Here is a 23,971-nt window from a genome sequence, read left to right as displayed (position 1 = left end):
TACATTTTAGGCGTTAGTGGATAAAACGTTTGATAATTGAAATTTGTTAAGTTCAAAGTTATTTGCTTACTGATAATTACTATTTTTATCACCACTCCTATAACAATTTAAAATAATAATTGATCATCTTATGTTCCCAGGCGTCTTCCGAATTAACGTGCGGTAGTTGACTCTCACTACAACATGCGGTTAAACAAACCTTCATTATAACAAAGATTTACACGGGAATTTCGTGTTTGTCTAGTGTTGTAAATATCATCTTCAACTTGTAGCTGTTCTATTGTTATAATTGTTATCTTTGTTTTATTTTTTTCGTTCTGAAACACGGTAGGCCTTTAAAGTATTATTATTATGTAATGAAAACTATATAATTTGCACAAAATCAGCTTGAAATTGAGTTGAATATAGTCACTTTTGCAGGTATCATTATGGAACATGATGCCCTTATTTACCATTTCAGATGTACAATGTACATAAATGTTTATAATTTTAAACTATGCGCTTGTTTGATGAATTGTTTTCCAGTACAAAATCATAAAGAGCTAAGCTTTTCTTTGTGGGATTATTTTTGTATTTTTGTCGTTATTGCAGAAATGTAATAAAAAAAACCTAAAGGATTTCCACCTGATTTGACTTGATTTTTAGGTCATCTGACCCCTACTCATTCATTCCTTGTCAATCGTTATCCTTAGTCTGTCTGTCTGCTGTGTTTTCATTCTATCTGCTTCTTCTCAATAACAAATTAAGAAAGCCCAATGCAAGTAGGTACCTATATTTGAACAATGCTTGGATGTGTTAAGTACTGCCCAGTTTCGCCATAAATGACCTTGACTTTCATTCAAGGTTACATGTATAGACTAAAATCATTAAACATCTCCTTGTCTATGACAGTCCAGAGAATGTAGCATGGTGTGGTGATCAAAGGCTTAGTTTGATTAGTTCGATATCTTATTAAGGTCAAGGTCATTTAAGGATGATGTGCCAGGTTTATATGGCAGAGGAATGCTGGAGTAACCAGAGAACAACCATCAAACCGTCAGAACCTGGCATTACTGCCCCATATGAAATTTGAACTGCGGACCCAGAGGTGGAGAGCTTGTCTTGAATGCCTGCCAAGTTTTCTCAAATAAATGGCAAAGACCTTTGAATCTTAGCATGAGCACATTACCACAGTTTAGCCATTCATTCTCTGATCGTGAGTTTGAATCTGATGTGGGGCAGTTGCCAGGTACATGTATTGATTGTGCATGCAGGTCAGCATTATTTCTACAGATACCCAGGCTTTCCTTCACCTCCTTATTATAAGCCTTGCACATTCATGATTGACCCTGGCTGCATGTTAACAGGGTATAAACTAATAAAACAAAAGGGCTGAGAGGTTAAGATGTCCAGATATATTACCATAAGCCCTCCATCCACCTCTAGGTTGTGAGTTACCAGGTACTGACCACTGGTCAGAGGTTTTTCTCTGGCTATTCAGACTTTCCTCCACCAACAAACCTGGCACATCCTTACATTCCCTGCCTGTTAATAGGACGTTAAACTAATAAAACAATAAAAGAACACAATTTTTTTCCCCTCATTACATGTATATACATTTAAAACACTCAAAACAAAGTGTATTCTACTATATTTATTACCATAGTGCATGTATGAAAACGTTTAACAATTTCAATACATATACAGACATGTAAACTTAGACTGTGTTAGACAATAACATCAACTACAAAGCATTAAACTATTTGCAGATATCACCAGTATACAATACATGTACAGTGGATCTTGTCTAAACCAAGGCTTTCGTTTATTCAGCACAACTGGTTCAAACTCTTGTTAAAATCATTATTTCAGGTATAAATCCTGACAAAACCACCTGCAGGTTTTGATACAGGCCTGTGAAGGCTTTGACAAAGCTCATCTGAAAACAATATAAAACCACCAGGTCCGTCTTTCAGTCATAAACGAACAAGTAGGTTCAACCAGTCAAACTATAATCAAAAACGGCCCAGATGTCACAATGACAAACATATATAGTTAGCTGGTGTTGCCAGATTTCTGAATATAAGGTTTTAATAGCTAGAAATTAAAAAAAAAATGCTGAAAGAGTAAGGAGGGTTAGTGTTGACTAATTATATTCTTTATACAGTACTGTATCGTTGTTATATTTTGTGTAAAATTTCATGATTTACTGTCATGGAACTAAAGCCTGAGGATTTATTGTCACGAATCATCATCGTAGCCTTTAAAGCATCATTTATATTACAGATTATAATCCATGAAACCATCATTTTGATAAATTTCACAAGGTAATAAATATTGCGAGTTTGGATGGATCTGTGACTTTAGCAAAATTAATACCCCTGCGAGTATAAGCATGCAGCTATACACTGGCAGTGCATACTGACTGAAAACAGAAAGACATATGAAAACTATTCACCTGTTAGTTTTTAGATGTACAAATAGTTTATATTTGATGGTACATGTATTTCAGAATATGTTTTTGGCTTTAATACATGCAGTCACAATTCTGTCTTTGCATATTACAGAGTTAGCTCCCTTGTGAATAAGTATCGATTGTCCCGTCATTATTTTGTGAGCGCAATTCACATCGTTTTCACCAAAATGTAAGACGTTACACTCACAAACACATGACGTCACAATCAATACATCAAGTGCAGATAACTCTATAACATACAAATTCGGAATAGTAAGATTTGAACATGGCACGTCCAACCTTGTAATGCATGTGCTTATAGGGACGGCCCCGCCTTATTGGGTCAGACACGGCCTGGAACATGTATTTCACATATAGGCATCGCATCTTGATCAATACATTTGATTGATTCATTGGTTTAATTGAAAATTATATCGTACACTGGTGATTCATGACCTTTTGACCTTCACAGATGGTCACCATGGTTACTATAATAATAATACAATAATCATTTATATTAATATATATTGCACAAAGCCCAATGGTAACAATTATATAATATACAAGTCATATAATAGATATATTGGTCATTTAATCAGAAGACTTTCTATTGTAAACCAACTTATTTTCATGTCAGATTTAATTTGTTGTATGTTGCAGTGTATTCGATAGCATGGATATTACAGGGTAATCGCAGTGGAATCGTTTTAAGCACAGGAACAGTACTGCAGAAAGTCGATAAAGGTCGAAAGGCATGAACACGCTTAATTAATTCGCCACAAAAATAAGTTGGTTTAACTGACAACCGAAGAAATCTAGTACATGAAATACAGGATTTCATCACTCAATGTCCATATTAGTTGTTATACCAATTCAAAAAGAATTGGTATTAATAATAAATAATCTCATACAAGTTGTCTGCCCTTATCACACCCCCTCTCTCTTTTTCTATCTCCTCAAACAAGCAACTGAAGCAACACATAATACAAACAATTTAAGCAGCTACACGTATCTCATATACAACCATTCTCTGTGGTCTATCAAGAGTTATTTCCCCTTTCGTTACAGAAACAAAGTACATCAGAATGTCATACAAAGGGAAGTAACCCTAACATATCAGAATATCATACAACCTATACTATACATGCCTAAATCTATCACCACACAATGCAGCAACCATTGTTACATCTTCAAAGAAATTGCAATCTTCACTTTAATACATAGCCTTTATCACATGATATAACAATGATTTATTACTGTTTTATAAGATTGGTTACCATTTCTTTCAAGCATTAATTTTTCATTAAGTGCAGCTCTTTATCCCTTAAATTCCATAGTGGACAGCTCTAGATCATGAAACAGAAGAGTCCAGATGTATCTTCAGGGGGTAATGAGTACAGCAAGGACATTTTGTTTGGCTTAGACTGTGGAGAGTAGGCCAATCTGACTAATTTGTACCTGGCCTGCACCACAAAGTGGAGGCTATCATATGAGGAACATGTAATTAAACAACTGATTCTCACTGGTATATAGCTTAATGGATCCTTTACTTATAGCCATGAATCCTCAATATCATTATTAAACATAATTATATTTGATAAGTTCGCACCATAAGAGTCTATTTACTGCAAACCACATTTATTTTCATGGTGACTTAGTTGTTGACATAACTTTCATGTTGGCTTAATTTCACAATTCAGACAGGTTTGATTCTATGGTAATTTCACAGTAATTAGTTTTTGGGATTTGTAATAGGCCACAAAGTACCAGTATGCAATTTAATTGCATGTGGAAATCAGTTAATTTACAGTAGACCTAAGCTTGCTAGGCATATATTGACCATTCAAACATTACTGAATTATGAACAAAATTAAATGAAAATACGCTACACATGAAACAATACTTTCAAGCTTGACATTGAAATAACTTATCCTTCTAAATCACTGTTCAAGATCAAATTCATACTTTTCAATTCAAATAAAAAGAACGCTATCACAGGTTATACCAAGTCTAAAAGTTATTTTCAAAATTTGTAAACTAAATGATTTGTGCAACAATTACATGATATCTTAAGGTGTTTTTGTAGACAATCTATCTAGATGAACATTCATTTCAACTTAATGATGTGTATCCATTTTGATGCAATGCTTCCTATTCAATAAATGCATGGTCTTGTTTCCATTTTTTATATTAGATTTCTTGGTCTGTCTTTTTACATCACAGAATATCTAGTATACCTGTCATGTCCATTAACCATTGGTACCACTAACATTAACTTTGGTGTACTGTGCATACTCCAACCCCGTCCCAGGGCCTCTTTCTCCAGGGATACCAGTTGTCATTTAGTCAATGGTACAGTCAACATCTAGTCCAGCAGGCATGATCACCCCAGCCCCCAGGGCCTCTCGCTCCAGGGATGCCAATTGTCTGAAAACATTATCATATGCCATTTTTCACCTCTAAAGAGTTATGTACAGTAAAACATATTTAAAACTCTTAAATCAAAGTCATGGTTTTAACCTAGTTTCCCTGTCAAGGTTCCTATGAAATGTCTGTAATAGTGCAAACTATGCTAAGTATAACGAAGTGAATTCGTTAGTCCCCAGAGCTTCCTCATAAGGGTTTTACTTTGCCTTTGTTTAGTGTTTAATAATGAAGATTTTTATGAATGAAATTGCTACTAAAGATTTGTTTTTCCTTTATGTATTACATTATTATAGAAATTGACAGAAACTTGTATATAACAACCATCGTTCCCAAGATGAATTAGATAATTATATATCAGAAACCTCCAAAGATTGAAAACTACCATCATGATAGTTTTACAATTTAATAGGAAGTTTATCAAAAATTTATCGATTATTCCATTTTGTCTTAATTAATCACCTTCGGAGCTTCGTGACCTTTGACCTCAGCTCTTTGTCATACTCTCGAATCTTGGTGATTTCTTGCCACGCCTCCTTCTGTTTTGATTGGTTGATTATAGAACGCTGATAGAGTCCTGACCATAAACTCTGGAACAGAAGTAAAATCAGATAATACATCCAAAAGTTTGTTATAAATTAAAATAATTAATTGTTCTTCGTTTTTGTACTAAATTGGACTTTCTTCACTGGTTGATTCTTTTTCGTCAAACCTCTTTGAAGAAAAAAATCTGAGAATGGTGAATAAATCTGATGTAAACATGACAGCATAAAAGAGGCATCGGCGTTGTTTATTGATTTGGAAAAATAATCCATTGGAAATTCAATGGAATTATACAGTTAAACGTCTTTTTTTTAATCTATAAAGTAGTCTAAAAATTAATTTTAAGCATTGATGTCACTATTTTTGAACTTCATAGAGTTATTTGTAGTTTTGTAAGAATTGATACACTACATTACTCAGCACATATTGCAGTTTGACTCATCAAAGACAGTTCTACTATAAATCAAATCTATAACCCCCTCAAAATTCTTTAATCAAACCAAAAAGTATGATATTGTCCATTCTTTTATGCAGTATTTAATAAGAGACAATTTTAAAACATAATAATGAATGAAGACATAATAAAAATAAAGTTTATGCTAACAGTAACACAGACAACTTACCAAACTTTGTGGAGCAACAGACGGCCACAGGACTCTTGGATTTGGGTCATACATGGGATTTAGAAAATTCCCCAAAACTTCTGGCCGAGCCAGGTACGTCCTGGAAAAAAATATCCAACAATGATCACATACATATAAGCTTTTATGGTATGATGTTCCAACAAATACTGTAAACGTATTAATTTTAGCGATTGTTTTATTTTAGCGCCTTTTCACTCTGTGCTAATTTATGTACAGTGCTTAATTTTGTAAAAGGATGTTGCCAGTATTGAAACACTTCAATGGGCTAATTTATATCTGCGCTAAAAAATTATACTTTACAGCTTTTAGCATTTGCCCTAAAAATTGACTGAAGTAAAATAAGAATATTTACAGTAAATAATATGATATAAGGTATACTATAAAGTTGTTTTTATTTACGTCGGATTTAATTTTGTTATTTTACAGTCAAGTTAATTTCCGCAAATAAAAAATAAAAGAATAATTGTTACAAGACAGAGAACCAGTATTGCTTTTAACAAATAAACAAATGCATGGGCATTTCTCAAAGCAGATCAGTACTGTATAACTGGTAAAGTGTGTTGTGTAGAAACTTTTGCTGTTTTCAATTCTATCAACAAAATTTGGTTTACTGTAAACCAACTTTCATTTGTGGCTACTAAATTTTGTGATTTCAATTTCGAAACAAGTTTCCAAAGATTACGGTAACTTGATCCTCAATAATCTGAACACTTTCGTCCCCAAGCCAAACCATCCTGAATGTAAATTGTTTTTATATTGTCAGTAATCACATGCATTTCCTGACATTTCAGTCCAGATTGTGAATTTTTCTGACTATCAGCATTAGGATTATCACTACGTACCACTGTAATATACCGGTAGATGTAAACTGATTGACTTGCATTGATTTTTGTAGGTAAAGATTTAATTATCAAAATGTTTCAATGAAAGAGGATATACACATAAAAGATTTTAGAATTAAAGAAATTATTACCAGAGGGATACGGTCTTCTTTGATAGACGGTAGTGTCTTCTCTCCCGTTCATTATTACAGAGGAATGTACCTAGGATTAAAACAATCTATGTTACAACTATAAAATTAAAACAAATAATTTGTCTGGTATATTGTTGCAAATTAAGCAAATTGACTTAAAAGAACCATAGATTATAAATATTGTATAAATTTTTTTGTGACAGTGTGTATCGGTAGTGGATCAAAAACTGCTACATGTAGGTAATACATTCTGTTTACAAGATATCTAATAGTTTCATTAAGAATAACGGAAAATTGAATGGCATTATCTGTCTAAGCCTCAAAAAAAGACCACAGCTTATAACACTATTTAATAAAAGAATGTTTTGTAATTTCTCCGACATGCTTGTATAATGTCCAGATCAATTTTCGGTAATTTTGCACAACTTACGAATCGGTAATTTTGCACAACTTACGAAATTTTAATGTATCGACTTTATAAAACATGGAACTGAAATAAAAACAGAAAAGGTTCTCAACCTTTTATCTACAATTTATAATACACTTTTATCTATCACTTACAAAAATATAATTTAGTTAGTATTCTATGAGTTATGATTTCATGATTATACAATAAACTCACCGAACTGTGAGGAATACGCATGCTGTAGTATAATAACAAGGAAATCCTCCGTAAACTCAAAGGAACATGGAAACTGGTGCCAGATCTGAAACAAACATTTTATAATGTTTAATGTTTGATTTTATACGTTCCTTCCATCTGAAAACGTCACAGTGAGATTAAATAGGTTTTATATTGTAATGTTTGATTTTATACGTTCCTTCCATCTGAAAAGTCACAGGAGCATTAATAGTTTTATATTGTATGTTTGATTTTAACGTTCCTTCCATCTGAAAACGTCACAGTGAGCATTATAGGTATTTAATGTTTGTTTTATATTTCCTTCCATCTGAAAACGTCAAGTGAGCATTATAGGTTTTATTATGTTGATTTTATACTTTCCTTCCATCTGAAAACGTCACAGTGAGCATTTAATAGGTTTTATATTGTAATGTTTGATTTTACTTCCTTCCATCTGAAACTCACAGTGAGCATTTAATAGGTTTTATATTGTAATGTTTGATTTTATACGTTCCTTCCATCTGAAAACGTCACAGTGAGCATTTAATAGGTTTTATATTAAGACTTTTTTATGCAGTGTAACCTTTCTAATCTGGATCTCTATCTGTTCCGGCTTAATGACATTTTTCTTTTTAATTTATAGCATAATATTTGCAGGTAATTAACAGGTCATAAACTAAAAGCTTAAAAAAAATGACAAGAGGCCCAGAGGACCTGTATTGCTCACCTGATTTTTTAGTAATCGTCACAAAGACTCTTACAATTAGAACAAGAGGCCCAGAGGGCCTATATCGCTCACCTGGTTTGTAATGCAAAATTTGGTTACAATCTATGCAGAACTCTTAAAACAAGTAGCTACATTTAGGATTTCCCTCTATTTCCTCTATTGGGGGCCCCCTCCTGCCTCCGTGGGGTCAGAGCCAAAATTTATATAAGTTCTGTTCCCCTTCTCCCAAGGATGTTTGTGGCCAAATTTGGTTACAATTCATGCAGAACTCTAGGACAAGTAGCAATTTATAGTATTTACCTCAAATGCCCCTATTGGGCCCCATCCCTTCTGCCCCCGTGGAGTAAGAACCAAAATTTATACAAGTTCTTTTCCCCTTCCCCCAAGGATGTTTGTGGCTAAATGTGGTCACAATCCATGCAGAACTCTAGAACAAGTAGCGGTTTATAGGATTTACCTCAAATTCCCCTATTGGGCCCCACCCCTCCAGCCCCCAGGGGCTCATAGCCAAAATTTATACAAGTTCTATTCCCCTTTCCGAAGGATGTTTGTGGCTAAATTTGGTCATAATCCATGCAGAACTCTAAGACAAGTAGCGATTTATAGGATTTACCCCTATTTCCCCAATTGGGCCTCGCCCCTCCTGCCCCCGGGAGCTCAGATCCCAACTTTATACAAGTTCAATTCTCTTCCCCTTCCCCAAAAGTGGCCAAATTTGGTTACACTCCATGCAGAACTCTATGACTAGTAGTGATTTAAAGGAAATGTTGACGGACAGAAGGATGGATGGACGGAGGACGGACGCCGCACCAAGACACAAGCTCTCCGGGGAGGGGGGAATTTTAACGCCTGCTTAGTTGCAGAGAAGAAAATGTTTATATGGAAAAAGCCAAATTGTCCCCTTTTGACCCCGTCCTTCAGGCCCCTGGGGGTCAGCCTCAACATTTGCACATTTTTGAATCCCCACCCTATAAGGATGTTACCATTGCATTATGAGCGTAATCAAATGTTTAGTTAAAGATAGAGAAGAAATTGTTTGTATGGAAATAGCCAAATTGACCCCTTTTGACCCTGCCCCTCAATTCCCCCGGGGACTAAGCCCCATCATTTGTACAGTTTTGAATCCCCATCCTATAAGTATGCTACCATTGCATTATTGGTGCTATCTCATGCATGGTTTCAGAGAAGAAGTCGTTTATATGGAAATAGCCAAATTGACCATTTTTGGCCCCACCCCTCAGGCCCCTGTGGGGTCAGCCCCATCATTTGTACAGTTTTCAGTTAGTAGCCCATAAGGATGCTACCAGTCAAATTTTGTTGAAATCCGACCAGCGGTTATGGAGAAGAAGTCGATAGTTGACGGACGGACAGACGACGGATGACGAAGGCTGGACGCCAGACGCCACGGTATGGCATAAGCTCATCTTGGTCCTTCGGACCAGGTGAGCTAATAATTCAACTACTGCTTTAACAAAGGCATGCTCCTTAACTAAGATTTTTCCCTTAATAACTGTAATAGTTTCCTATGAGAAATTTTAAGTTAATGAATTCCTTAAAATTAAGAATACTCACGATACTGAGCCATAAGTCACCACTGCTGGGAAGTTCTACCATACTCGCCGTAATTAGGGCTTAAAAATAGTACCAACCCTTGGCATTTAGTTGACGACACAATGTTATATTCCATTAAGGTTTTAACGGTCATCTGCTTTTTTATTAGTGAACCAAAATGTAAGTTGTGGATGAAACATCAGCCATATTTTAACTCTTTCTGTACTCATTACACATTAATCTGTTACAGTAAACATGCATTTACCTTTTATCCTGTGAGACACATTATTTTGTTGGGATTCACTTGTAAAAGACCCGCAAGTTCATGTAATATGAGATACAATTCTGATGTTAGAAGCATCACATGTTGTAAAACATTGTTAAATCCATGGGATGGGAGTGTTTATACAACTTCAACTCTTCTCCAGAAAAGGGGAGGGGCACTTATAGGGGGAGGGGCGCTAATTACGGCAAATATGATATCATAACAGTTAGTCATGGCTGCTTAAAATGAACATTACCTGCCAGACACAGTCCAGAAACATGAGGAATGTCGGTGACTCTTGTCTTGTTTTGGTTGTAGCGTATGCAGACTTAGCACACCGGTCACTGAAGGGGTGACCACCCTGAAGCCATTCTCTCTCCACTAGGGCCTCAAACCTGATCAATTGTAATTTCAAAATTGTCATGAGAAATTAAGACTGATGTACACATATAGGACACAATGACTTGTAGCTTTCTGCTTCGTTTAGATATAATCAGACTGTAATATACATAAGCAACATAAAAATACATGCATCTACTGACTTTTCATATTTTTTAACTTACAATGACCTTGACCTTTCACCTTGACCTCTCGTGTCTAATATGTCATCTTATTTAAATACTGCATCTATTTGTTCTCATTCATCACAATATATACAGTATTTTTGTTTATAAATGTCCTTAGCACCCTTTTGTGCTCTCACTAGCCTTATAGACAATGGGAATTTATCTATTCCTTTAATGAAATGCTGACAATCTTAAGCCTCTGACAGTATAGAAAAAGCTTGAATATACAATTTTTACAATATTTCAAATCAACAAAACAATTTTTTTTCAAAGAAACACTTAAATCAATTATCAGAGCATCATATCCCAATAATTTCACAAATCCTCACGGACTAGAATGATAAGATGTCCCATCATATTACCAAAAGGCCCTCATGCTCTTGTTACAAGTTTGAATCCAATATGGAAAAGTTTTCAGGTACTGACTGATAGTCAGTGTTTTATTTGTCGACTTGCCCCCCACTATGTGTTACAGTTGCCAGGTACTAACTGGTGGTTGGTGGTTTCACTCCGGGTACTCCAGCTTTCCCTCACCATCTAAACCTGGCACACCTTAAATGACCCTAGCTGTTAACGAGGTATTTAACTTATCAATCAATCATACTGCTCTACATGATTTATCTTACCCGTTAATTGTTCTACAATCGTGATCCAGAATCAGCTGTACAAGGGAGGTAACTTGGAGTGTTGTATCCAGCCCCTCTGATCCGTGGACCAGTACTGATGCTCCTGTAAAATAGATACTGGTACATTGTATTATCTTTTTTGTATAGTGACAACTTGAGAACTGCATTCATTTTTATAAAAAATACTACACTTAAATTGAAAATTCAAATTTGTAAGTGTGATAGTTTTTATTTCATATTATGAGAAAGATAATTTTGAAGAGATCAGAGGAAAAAAAGGACCACTTCAATCTGGCAGAAAAAATTCTAAAAATTTTAAAGTTCTTTTTGTAATTTTTGGAGGGGAAATAAGAAAAAGTCTATACACTTTTAATTCAATTTTGTATATAAAATGCAAGGAGAGGAATTAAGAGAAAGCTAATAAATACATAGCGGTGATCCTTAATAATCTGAACACTTTCGTGCCAAAACCAAACCATCCTGAATGTGAATCATTTTCATCTTGTCAGTAATCACATGCATTTTTTGACATTTCAGTCCAGATTGTGAATTTTTCAGACAATCAGCATTCGGATTATCACAACCACTGTAATATAGATGTGAACGTTTGACTTGCTAGTGTATTACTTTTACTTACCTTCAGAGTCCATGCACTGGGCCACCGTACATGCACAGGTGAGGATGTCTTTGATGTTGGTCAGCCAGTTACTGGATTCTAATTTAGATAGCCACTTGTCCATGCTGGCCCCATTATCACTACAAGCTGAAACAATTACAGAAGATTTGTTTATAACATACTTGTATTAACAAGAGATCCCAGAGGAATCTTGGCGCCCACCAGAGAATGATCTATGTCTGACAATCGAAAGAGAGATATGTTCTCTGTTTTTCAATCTACATCCGGTACATCGATCCTACATACAAAATTTGAGACAGATCACTTCAGTTCTTTCTTAGAAATAGCGGAAACAAACTTCAATTGGCAGCCTGTCGGCCATCTTGTTCACCAAATGGTCTTAAAATGCAATATGCACAACTAGAGTCCTGGGGGAACCTGCACATGAAATTTAAGAGAGATCCCTACAGTACTTTCTGAGAAATAGCAATAACAAACTTCAACTATCAAAATTCAAGATAGCAGCCTGTCAGCCATCTTGTTAACTGATCGGTCCAAAAATGCATTTATATGTACCACTAGGGCCCTAGGAAAACCTACATATAATTTGAGAAAGATCCATTTCATACTTTCTGAGAATTAGCGGTAACAAACTTTAACTATCAAAATCCAAGATGGCTGCCTGGTTTAAAATTATAAACATTTAGGTACATCTGCAATCATTGTAAATAAGGGCATTATGTCCCATAATATTAACAGCAAAAATGACTAAATTTAACTCCATTTCAAGCTAATTTTGAGAAAATTACATAGTTTTCATTACACAGTCATAATATTTTTTAAGGCCTACCATGTTTCTAAAAATGAAAAAATTTCTGAGAAATAGCAATAACAAACTTTAACTGCCAGGGGTATCAAAATCAAAGATGGCTGCCTGGCGGCCAGCTTGTTAACCAATCGGTCCCAAAATACAATATGCACAACTAGGGCCCTAGGGAAACCTACATATCAAATCTAACAAGAGGCCCTTTAGTACTTTCTGAGAAATAGCGGTAACAAGAATTGTTAATGGACGGATGGAAGAACTGATGAACGACGGACCATGGACGAAAGACAGTTTGAAAAGCCAACCATCTGATGATGGTGGGCTAAAAATAATACACAACATACCTTAACATAAAGCACATTTTTGCAATAAAATATCATGGAAAACTAATATCAAGTAAGTTTTTGTTTTGTTTTGACAAATATTTATTTTAGTTTCCGTTAAGAATTTCATGCATAGTATAGTTTTTATTCAACATTTATTTGACAATTTTTTTATTTTTTCTAATTTTCCATTTACAAGATATTATGCATAGAATAGTTATAATTCAATATCTATTTGACACAACTATTTTTTTCTAATTTTCCATTTAATATTGATATGCATAGAATAGTTTTGATTCAACATTAAGTCTTCAATAAATGACCATTTGTCGAGTAACAAAACACACAACTCATTAAACAATAGTGTTATGATTAGTACCAATAACCTTCCATCAGTTTGATCAGTGACTCGTGGAAGTGTTGTCGACGTTCTATACATATATTACATTTGTGTGTTATAATCAGTACCAACCTTCCATCAGTTTGATCAGCGACTCGTGGAAGTGTTGTCGACGTTCTATACATAATACATTTGTGTGTTATAATCAGTACCAACCTTCCATCAGTTTGATCAGGGACTCGTGGAAGTGTTGTCGACGTTCTATACATATATACATTTGTGTGTTATAATCAGTACCAACCTTCCATCAGTTTGATCAGCGACTCGTGGAAGTGTTGTCGACGTTCTATAAATATATACATTTGTGTGTATAATCGTTCTAGTTTGATCAGGGACTCGTGGAAGTGTTGTCGACGTATACATATATACATTTGTGTGTTATAATCAGTACCAACCTCCCATCAGTTTGATCAGGACTCGTGGAAGTGTTGTGTCGACGTGTTGTCGACGTTCTATATATATATACATTTGTGTGTTATAATCAGTACCAACCTCCATCAGTTTGATCAGTGACTCGTGGAAGTGTTGTCGAACGTTCTATACATATATACATTTGTGTGTTATAAACCAGTTACCAACCTTCCATCGTGTTGTACCAATACCTTCCATCAGTCAGTTGATCAGGGACTCGTGGAAGTGTTGTTGACATTCTATACATATATACATTTGTGTGTTTATTATCAGTACCAACCTTCCATCAGTTTGATCAGGGACTCGTGGAAGTGTTGTCAACGTTCTATACATATATACATTTGTGTGTTATATAATCAGTACCAACCTTCCCTCAGTTTGATCAGTGACTCGTGGAAGTGTTGTCGAACATTCTATACATATATACATTTGTGTGTTATAACCTCGTACCAACCTTCCATCAGTTTGATCGGCGAGACTCGTGGAAGTGTTGTCAACTACTAGTTCTATAAATATATACATTTGTGTGTTATAACATGTACCAACCTTCCATCAGTTTGATCAGTGACTCGTGGAAGTGTTGTCGACGTTCTAAACATATATAACATTTGTGTGTGATAATCAGTACAAACTTTCCATCAGTTTGATCATCCACTCGTGGATAGTGTTGTCCGACGTTCTATACATATATACATTTGTGTGTTATAATCAGTACCAACCTTCGATCAGTTTGATCTGCAACTCGTGGAAGTGTTGTCGACGTTCTATACATTTGTGTGTTATAATCAGTACTAACCTTCCATCAGTTTGAATCAGCGGACTCATGGAAGTGTTGTCGACGTTCTATACATATATTACATTTGTGTGTTATAACATGAACCAACCTTCCATCAGTTTGATCAGTGACATCGTGGAAGTGTTGTTCGACGTTCTATACATATATACATTTGTGTGTTATAATCAGTACAAACCTTCCATCAGTTTGATCAGCAACTCGTGGAAGTGTTGTCGACGTTCTATACATTTGTGTGTTATAATCAGTACCAACCTTCCATCAGTTTGATCAGGGACTCGTGGAAAGTGTTGTACGACGTTCTATACATTTGTGTGTTTTAATCAGTACAAACCTTCCATCAGTTTGATCAGCGACTCGTGGAAGTGTTGTCGACGTTCTATACATTTGTTTGTTATAATCAGTACCAACCTTCCATCAGTTTGATCAGCGACTCGTGGAAGTGTTGTCGACGTTCTATACATATAAATACATTTGTGTGTTATAACCAGTACAAACCTTCCATCCTAGTTTGATCAGCGACTCGTGGAAGTGTTGTCTTCGTTCTATAATATATATACATTTGTGTGTTATAACCAGTACAAATCCTTCCATCAGTTTGATCAGGGACTCGTGGAAGTGTTGTCGACGTTCTATACATATTTACATTTGTGTTTATAATCAGTACAAACCTTCCATCAGTTTGATCAGCAAACTCGTGGAAGTGTTGTCGACGTTCTTATTCATATATACATTTGTGTTATAATCAGTACCAACCTTCCATCACTAGTTTGATCAGGGACTTGTGGAAGTGTTTTCGACGTTCTATACATTTGTGTGTTATAATCAGTACCAACCTTCCATCAGTTTGATCAGCGGACTCGTGGATGTGTTGTCGACGTTCTATACATTGTGTGTTATAATCAGTACCAACCTTCCATCAGTTTGACAGGGACTCGTGGAAGTGTTTGTCGACGTTCTATACATTTGTGTGTTTATAATCAGTACCAACCTTCCATTCAGTTTGATCAGGGACTCGTGGAAGTGTTGTCGACGTTCTATACATATATACATTTGTGTGGTTATAATCAGTACAAACCTTCCATCAGTTTGATCAGCGACTTGTGGAAGTGTTGTCGACGTTCTATACATTTGTGTGTTATAATCAGTACCAACCTTCCATCAGTTTTATCAGGGACTCGTGGAAGTGTTGTCGACGTTCTCATACATTTGTGTGTTATAATCAGTACAATTACCTATCATTTGTGTGTTAAGTGTTGTCGATCTATACATATATACATTTGTGTGTTATACCAGTACCAACCTTCCATCAGTTTGATCAGTGACTCGTGGAAGTGTTGTGTCATACGTTCTATACATATATACATTTGTGTGTTATAACAGTACCCAACCTTCCATCAGTTTGATCAGTGACTCGTAGAAGTGTTGTCGACATTCTATACATATATACATTTGTGTGTTATAATCAGTACCAACCTTCCATCAGTTTGATCAGTGACTCGTGGAAGTGTTGTCTACGTTCTATACATATATACATTTGTGTGTTTATAATCAGTACCAACCTTCCATCAGTTTGATCAGCGACTTCGTGGAAGTGTTGTCGACGTTCTATACATATATACATTTGTGTGTTATAATCAGTACCAACCTTCCATCAGTTTGATCAGCGACTCGTGGAAGTGTTGTCGACGTTCTATACATATATACATTTGTGTGTTATAATCAGTACCAACCTTCCATCAGTTTGATCAGCGACTCGTGGAAGTGTTGTCGACGTTCTATACATATATACATTTGTGTGTTATAATCAGTACCAACCTTCCATCAGTTTGATCAGCGACTCGTGGAAGTGTTGTCGACGTTCTATACATATATACATTTGTGTGTTATAACCAGTACCAACCTTCCATCAGTTTTATCAGGGACTCGTGGAAGTGTTGTCGACGTTCTATAGGCTGGTTTATCCGTCGCCACTGAGAATAATGTGCCTCAGGCTCATAACCCCCACCTGTAATATCAGACACATTGTAATCAAGCTCCATCACACACAAAATGTCTTCTGCAGGTAAATACAGGTGAATTTCAGGTAATTTTTATCAAGTAAATACAAAATTTATCTACTTTATTTTACTTAGAATTTGAGTGCTGTAAGATTGTTCAATCCTTCAAAGCTATTTAGATGCATATCGATTACAAAAAGTATATGTATGTTCATCTCATAATCATTAAAATTCTTATGATGGAAAAATGAGCTTTCATTTCTTTTATCAATCAAAGCAATACATTGATAGATAATAAATCCCAGAAGGATCTTGGCGACCACTACAGGAAGTCAGTCAATGTAAAGGGTGATCTTTTCTCTTCTTTTTTCTTTGAAATACTGAATACACAAAAGGAAACTGTACATTAAGTCTGCTTAGCAGTAAAACACTTCAATTGTCAAATGATGGCCACTGTCATACATGTGCTTGAAAATGTTCAAGAATCATTAGAGTTATCTTTAACGTAGCAACCACGAGATATTCCTGTGAAGTATGGCATTCCGTCTTTATATATTACAGAGTTAGCTCCCTTGCGGGTAGGTATCAGTTGTTACGTCATTATTTTGTGAGTGCACTTCACATCGTTTTCTCTGAAACGTATGATGTTACGCTTGCAAACACATAACGTCACAATCAATACCTAGCTGCAAGTGCAGATAACTCTGTTATATGCAAATTCGGAATAAATATAATTACAGCAGTTTGTGAGTTGTTTTTTTACCTTTACTTTGCGCTGACTTTGCAGCACTAGATGACCTTGTGTCCACAATGTAGCCACGCTTGCCAATGCCAAGTACGGAGTTGACGAGTTTTTCATCTTCACGACATCGCTTGTTGTTCTGACCCGTGAGCGGCTGACTACTCCTCATCATCACCGCCTGTTTTATATCAATACAATAAATCATAGCCATTGTCCATTACTTTTCTATGGTGAACAAAAGATTAATTTGCTGGTCACAGTACAACATAGTTATAACGAAGCTCTGGGGACCAACAAAGTCACTTTGTTATATGCATAGTTCATAATACACATATAACAGACCTTAAAGGAGCCTTGACAGTCAATGAAAATTACTATGTTATAACCATGAAGATAGTGTATCCATTAGAAACGTGTTTTAATGTATTTAGTGAGGTCAAAAGTTTCCCCATTTCCCCTAAAAACAAGAAAATTATTTGACATTTTTGTGGTTCTAGGTTAATCTCTAATAGAGACAGTGATAAAGTTTTTGTTAAATCCTGCTCTCTGTATCAGATGGATAGAAAGCAGAAAATGTTACATCACATGAATTATACAGTCTGCACTACAGATCTAAGCAACAAGTACCTAAAGCAGGACTAGCACTATAATTAGTACAAACTGCATAATTCTACTGTAACCCAACTTATTTCTGTGTGAAATTAAGTGTCATTTTGTATTTCGTTAGGAATAAGAGAGAGAGAGTGAAAATAAATCCTGCAAAAAAAGTTCTGAGCATAGATATAGTAGTACCATACTAACAATATTTAAAAATTAAACCGCAAAGGAAAAGTCATTAAAAATGTGAAACTAAGTCATCATGAAAATATATTACTTTAAAGTTGGTTTACAGTTGATGAGTGTATATTTAAAAAAAAAAATGCAAACGATTGCAAAATACATTTAACTTGATCACCCCTCAAATTTCATAATGGACTGTTTCAGTGCTTGATTTGGAAGAGTCTAAATGTGTCTTGAGGGTTGAATGGGTGAAACAATAAAGTGTTACCTTTGTTTGTTTACTATAATAACTTAAAACTGGAAATCGGCCATGTTGGCGAAACTGGGCAGCTTTTATGAGAGTATCGTCATCAACAGTCTTTGGGACAATCACAGCATGTGGATATGATGGACACACCTACAACAAATAGAAGATATAACATTGTGTACGGATTGACAAGACATTCTGTAAAACCTGCCTGCCTAAGTGACCACCTTTGTTTTATGACAACCTGCATAGTAAGACCACAACTATATATAACAGTGGTTGAGTGGTTAAGATGTCCCAACATATTACATTATGTACTACCATATTATGTTGCCAAATTGTGAAGTACTGACCGCTGGTTGGTGGTATTTATACAGGTACTCTGGCTTTCAATTTCTTCACCATCTAAATCTGACACCTCCTTAAATTACCCTGGCCCTGGCTGTTAATATGACGTTATTAAAACTAAACAAACTTAATACTTAAAAGTTTGTTAAAAATATTTGAACGGTATATGAAAATGTCTTTGAATTTTTGTTTAAATTTCTTAACATAAACTTTCCCATAGGAAAGCATTGTAACAGACTTTAAGAAAAAACTAATAAGATATTTCCTGTATTGGATAAATACCAGAACTTCAACTTTCCCTAGGCAAAGCATTTAACAGAAGTTAAGGCCATTTTTCTAAGTTAAGGAGCCTTCTTTGAAATCTTTAATGCTTTCCTATGGAGAATTTGAGGTTAAGAAATTCCTTAAAGTTAAAGATGCTCCACAGCCGACAGAGCATAAATGATATTCATCATTTGAATAATAATTGGTGTTCATTCGTGTATATATGTGTCTGATTAACACAGAAAATAATATAAAATAATTTATATTGCCTTTGGTGCATGCACAATCAGTACTTCATTCCATATAGGATATAGTGACACGGAATTTTTTCGGGATGCAATTCATCATTTTTCATATTTTTAACTAAATTAGAAGCTCAAACTTTTCAATGGTGGTAATGGTGTAAAGTAAGTAGCTTTTGTAACTGAAGAAAAATACTAAATCGTCTGCTCCTGTTTTTGACAGTGAAAAAATACCATTTGTCAGCGGTGGAGCATCTTTAAGGAATGCTCATGAAACTGGGCCAGGTCCTATATACAAATCAACTTACCGAATAATCTCTGTTGACATAGCTTAGTCTCCAGTCTTCTGAACATTCTTTACACCGTGTATACTCATTCTCAGGGAGGAAAGCCTGCCATCCATCTTCTAGAGGCTCAAACATGGCTCGGTAGAAAAACGGGTAGCTTAGTGTTAAATTATCTGTAATCACACACAAAATTAAAGTCATGATCAAACTTTAGTCTAGAAATTCAGAAATTAATGTATGTAGAAATAACTGAAATAGCATCCAAACATGTTCATCTAAATATATCACAGTTAATTATAAGTGGTCTCCTAATAAACTTTGTGTCTGAATTCAGTCAATTTCTAAATCTGTTCCCTGTCATTTAGTCTGGATTAGGAGTTTTCCGAACTATCGGTGTCCCGATTATCACGGATCTTACCACTATAGAAATCTTTTATGAAAGAACTTCTTTTTGGAGTAACATTCACTTCTAAGATATGATACATGTACTTAAATTGCTTGCCATTTTCTGTGTCAAATAAATTTAAAAGAAATTCTGAAGTGGTAATACCAGTTTCAATATTAAGAGAGATGTGATACTGTAGAAGTTTTTTTCATAGAATTTATTTTTTACTTTACATTTTATTGCCAACATCTGAACAGGAATACCATTTTAGCATAGAAAAGATACCAAATAGCTGGTTATCTTTGTGAATAAAAGTTCACTTTTTTTTACTTAAAACATATACTGTATTAAAATTTGAATTTAGGCAAATGATCAGTCTCTTAACTGTATTCTGTCTATGTACATTCCAGACTAAATTACTTCCCCTACGGGTAGGCATCCATTGTAACGTCGTTATTTCATGAGCGAAACTCACATCATTTTCTCTGAAAAAAAATGATGTTACACTTGCAAACACATGATGTCACTATCAATACCTACTCACAAGAGAAGATAACTCTGTAATATGCAAATGCAGAATACAATTCACTTTTGGATATTTTGTGGATTTTTTTTTGCAATTTCAACAGTACATCGTTTAATTGAAAAAATTTCACCTAAAAAAATTACCAGTTATGCAGTAATTAAAGAGGCTTACCAATATTGGATAGTTGTTCCACGGAAGCCCCAACATTAAGGCAGTCTTCTGCGGACTGGAACTCAAGGGCGACAAGTGTGAAGTCTTTACACTTCAGTGACAGCACTCCGCCCGGCTGGGACAACTTTTTTTCTATACTGTCAACATTGTTGTGTAGTAACTACAAAATACATGGAAAATGAAAGTAAATTCATTGATAAAACTAAGAGCCTCTCTAGTGAAATATCTTTTGACAATCTCATGTACTATATCGTCTTGAGTATAAGCTGGAACTTATATGTACATGTATGAAGGCGAGATCACAATGACCCCTGGGAGAAATTACTAATAAAGCTAGCAATAGACAAAGTGAACCTAAACATTAGAATTTACCCATAATTCTTCCTTGTTATCCTTCCTTGACGACAGAATAAGATGGTGGCCTGTGATACACAATGTTCCTTCCACAGATTTACGGAACGGCTTCCATAAAACGACATTGTTCACCATTGGTTTTTTGATAAATTCAGCAAACTCCATGTTTGTCCCTGGCTACCTTCAAAATAAGTATTGTCATTAAATAAGATGTATGGTCAATATACAAAATTGAATTATTTATTTCACTCATGTTTACAAACTTTACAATTATATATATTCTGAGTATTCAGCATTTGCATATTACAGAGTCATCTGCCTTTTCGGGTAGGTATTGAATGTGACATCATGTGTATATGCAAGCGTCCTTTATAATTTTTGGCTTAGAGAAAAACATGTGAGATTTGGTGAATTGTCTCACAAATCATATACGTCACAATTAATGGAGTTCATACGTGCGTGATGGGGGGTAACTCTGTTAATATTGTTACCTGATCGTATTGATACACTTTTGATATTTCAACGATATTTTAATTAAAATAACCTTAACAATTTGTGGAATTTGTCAATGTTTTTATGTTATCATTTTCATAAGAAATGCAGACTCAATACATTTATGCTATAGTTTGTTATGGGTTAGGGTAAAAGATTTGCCTGAGTGGAAATGTTCTTTTTAAAAAGATCATCTGCCAGTGCGGGTAAGTATTGAATGAAATCATGTGAATATGCAAGGGTCTTTATAATTTTCAGAGGAAATTCATGTTTGAGATTTTGTCAAAGAATATCACGTCACAATTAATGATTACAATAATCACATGGGAGGTAACTCTGTAATATGAAAAGACAAAAATACTAATCCATTCAGATTTTAAAACTTTCATTATGTGCTAGCCAAGAAAGCAGTACTTAAACTTTCTTTTAATTCAATGAAAAGATATAAATTTTCCTTTCCAGCCTGAATATGTCATTTCTTTTTGGTTGTAACTAACATATCTTCAATAATAATGTAAACGGTTGGTTTTACATACAAGAATAAAAAAATTTTTTATGAAACTAAGTAGGATATTATTACTGTATTCAGCCTAATAAGCACCCAATCCCTATACACAGTGTTTATGTAGCAGGTGCATTCCGTAACCTTAAGTTTTTTTGCTGCTAGTCATTTAATTGGACAAGCAAACCCGAAAATTTTACCAGTCAGACTAACTAATCACTAGTCCAAATTAAATATACAGCCATTCCAGTCATGATCAGTTTACAATTTTTGACCCAAATTACAGTCTGAATATGTTTGTAAATCACAAATTTTCACATAATGATGTATCAGGTCTGAAATAATCGCATACAGATTGCACTCAAAATGTGTTGAAAAATGCAAATGACTGTCGCTCTTGTTAATAGGAAATATATAGTGTTTATTGATTGCAATTGTTTGGGAAACCACGTGCACTAGTCCAATCGGACTAGTACATTACAATTGGCACTAGTCCAGCCATAAAATTACTAGTCATGGGAATTGGACTAGTGCTTAAAGTCGCAGACTGCTGTGGAGAAAATGTCGCGGCCAGGCACCAGGCAGGGATCAAACCAGCGGCATCCAAACACCTAACGAATATCCTCTATCGCTGAGCTACCTTGAAGACATACGAAACCCTTATACCATGTACCCCTGTGGTACATAGATGTACTTTAGTTGGGGTCAATTTTGGTTTTGGAAAAATATACTAACCTACCCCTGCCTACTATATGTCTATATTTTAGGGGTTGACTAGTGTGGTTTTGTTTTTCAAACCAGAAGCAGACACCTGTGTCTAGAGGTGAACGTGAGATAGGCCTACATCCTCTTTCAGATGCAGAAGCTGATCGCCATGGGGATTGGGGGTGGGGCTGGAACATAAAGGTGCTTACTACTTGTCTTGAAGCTCACCAATAAGTAGGCGATATACCCATTATGTGTTCATGATCTTTAATTTACGACCGGTAATCAATAACTATACACGAGCCTATACTAGCTTACTAACAAACACTGACAGACCACAGCCATGTTTAGTTTCTATATGAAAAATAGTCAGACAATTGTGTTATTTTATAATGTATTTCTGACTATTTTGTCATATAGAAACTATACATGGCCCTGTGGACAGACTGATAGATATCAAAAACTGCATGTAATACATAGCATAGACTAGGCCTCATGATAAGATTCCAGACATTTCAACAGAACCTAAAATTTCGCACCAATAAAATGCTTTTGAAATGATAATGCGTTCTTACCACTTGTTTATATGTAGACGAAAGCTATCTGTGATGACAGAGAAGCAGCAAGTCAAGTGAGTCGAACCATCTTATTATTATTTCCTCCTATCCGGCATCGATTATGTCGCGATAGGCTACAGAAATATTTCTTTTATAATTGAGATATCCTTCTCTATATCAAAAAATACAAAAAAAAATCCGGATCAAAACTTTTCATAATTTATAATATTTAGAATTTTCGAAATATTGCATGCCTAATATAATTTGATATTATTGATATATGTTATATGACATTTGAGGTTATCACAATTTGTCGTACTAAATGCAGTCAGGGTGAACACAGTGGTATCTGTTAAAGTCTGGACATTTCCCAGGGTCGATAAAAGAACGACAACTCCATTGTATTGACGGAATGAAACGAGGGGAAATAACGTTGGTACATGTAGTTCAGAATGCATTTTATAACACCAGAATTAATATTGTGTTAAGTATAAGAACACGTTGGAATCAAAATAAGCAATAAGGAAAGAGATCTGACTAATGCAGCTGTATCTTTCTTTCCGGTCTTCATTTCCAGAGCAAAATTTACAGGTTTATTAAAAACATTAATAACATAAGAAAATAC

At 35.0% G+C, this 23,971-nt stretch overlaps 1 protein-coding gene across 2 annotated transcripts; it reads right to left on the bottom strand.

Moving 5' to 3' along the window:
• Nucleotides 1-1,656: 1,656 nt before the first annotated feature.
• Nucleotides 1,657-23,524, bottom strand: LOC138308898 (myotubularin-related protein 9-like). Of its 2 annotated transcripts, none has more exons than XM_069249946.1 (15): nt 23,365-23,524; nt 21,109-21,271; nt 20,737-20,896; nt 19,676-19,827; nt 18,535-18,663; nt 17,508-17,664; nt 16,648-16,752; nt 12,013-12,138; nt 11,376-11,478; nt 10,440-10,578; nt 7,641-7,725; nt 7,019-7,088; nt 6,025-6,124; nt 5,321-5,448; nt 1,657-4,861 (listed from the first exon to the last, which is right to left on the bottom strand). In XM_069249946.1, the coding sequence occupies exons 2-15, from the start codon at nt 21,253-21,255 to the stop codon at nt 4,777-4,779; spliced, it is 1,686 nt and encodes a 561-aa protein (XP_069106047.1). In that variant the 5' UTR covers nt 21,256-21,271; nt 23,365-23,524; the 3' UTR covers nt 1,657-4,776. The 2 variants fall into 2 exon arrangements, with proteins under 2 accessions (XP_069106047.1, XP_069106048.1); XM_069249947.1 differs by having other exon boundaries at nt 21,109-21,267; nt 23,365-23,492.
• Nucleotides 23,525-23,971: the final 447 nt, after the last annotated feature.

The sequence above is a fragment of the Argopecten irradians genome, chromosome 15 (genome assembly GCF_041381155.1).
Source record: "Argopecten irradians isolate NY chromosome 15, Ai_NY, whole genome shotgun sequence".
Taxonomy (NCBI): domain Eukaryota; kingdom Metazoa; phylum Mollusca; class Bivalvia; order Pectinida; family Pectinidae; genus Argopecten; species Argopecten irradians.
Note: the sequence above shows the minus strand (reverse complement) of the source record. Positions and strands in the feature narration are given on the sequence as shown.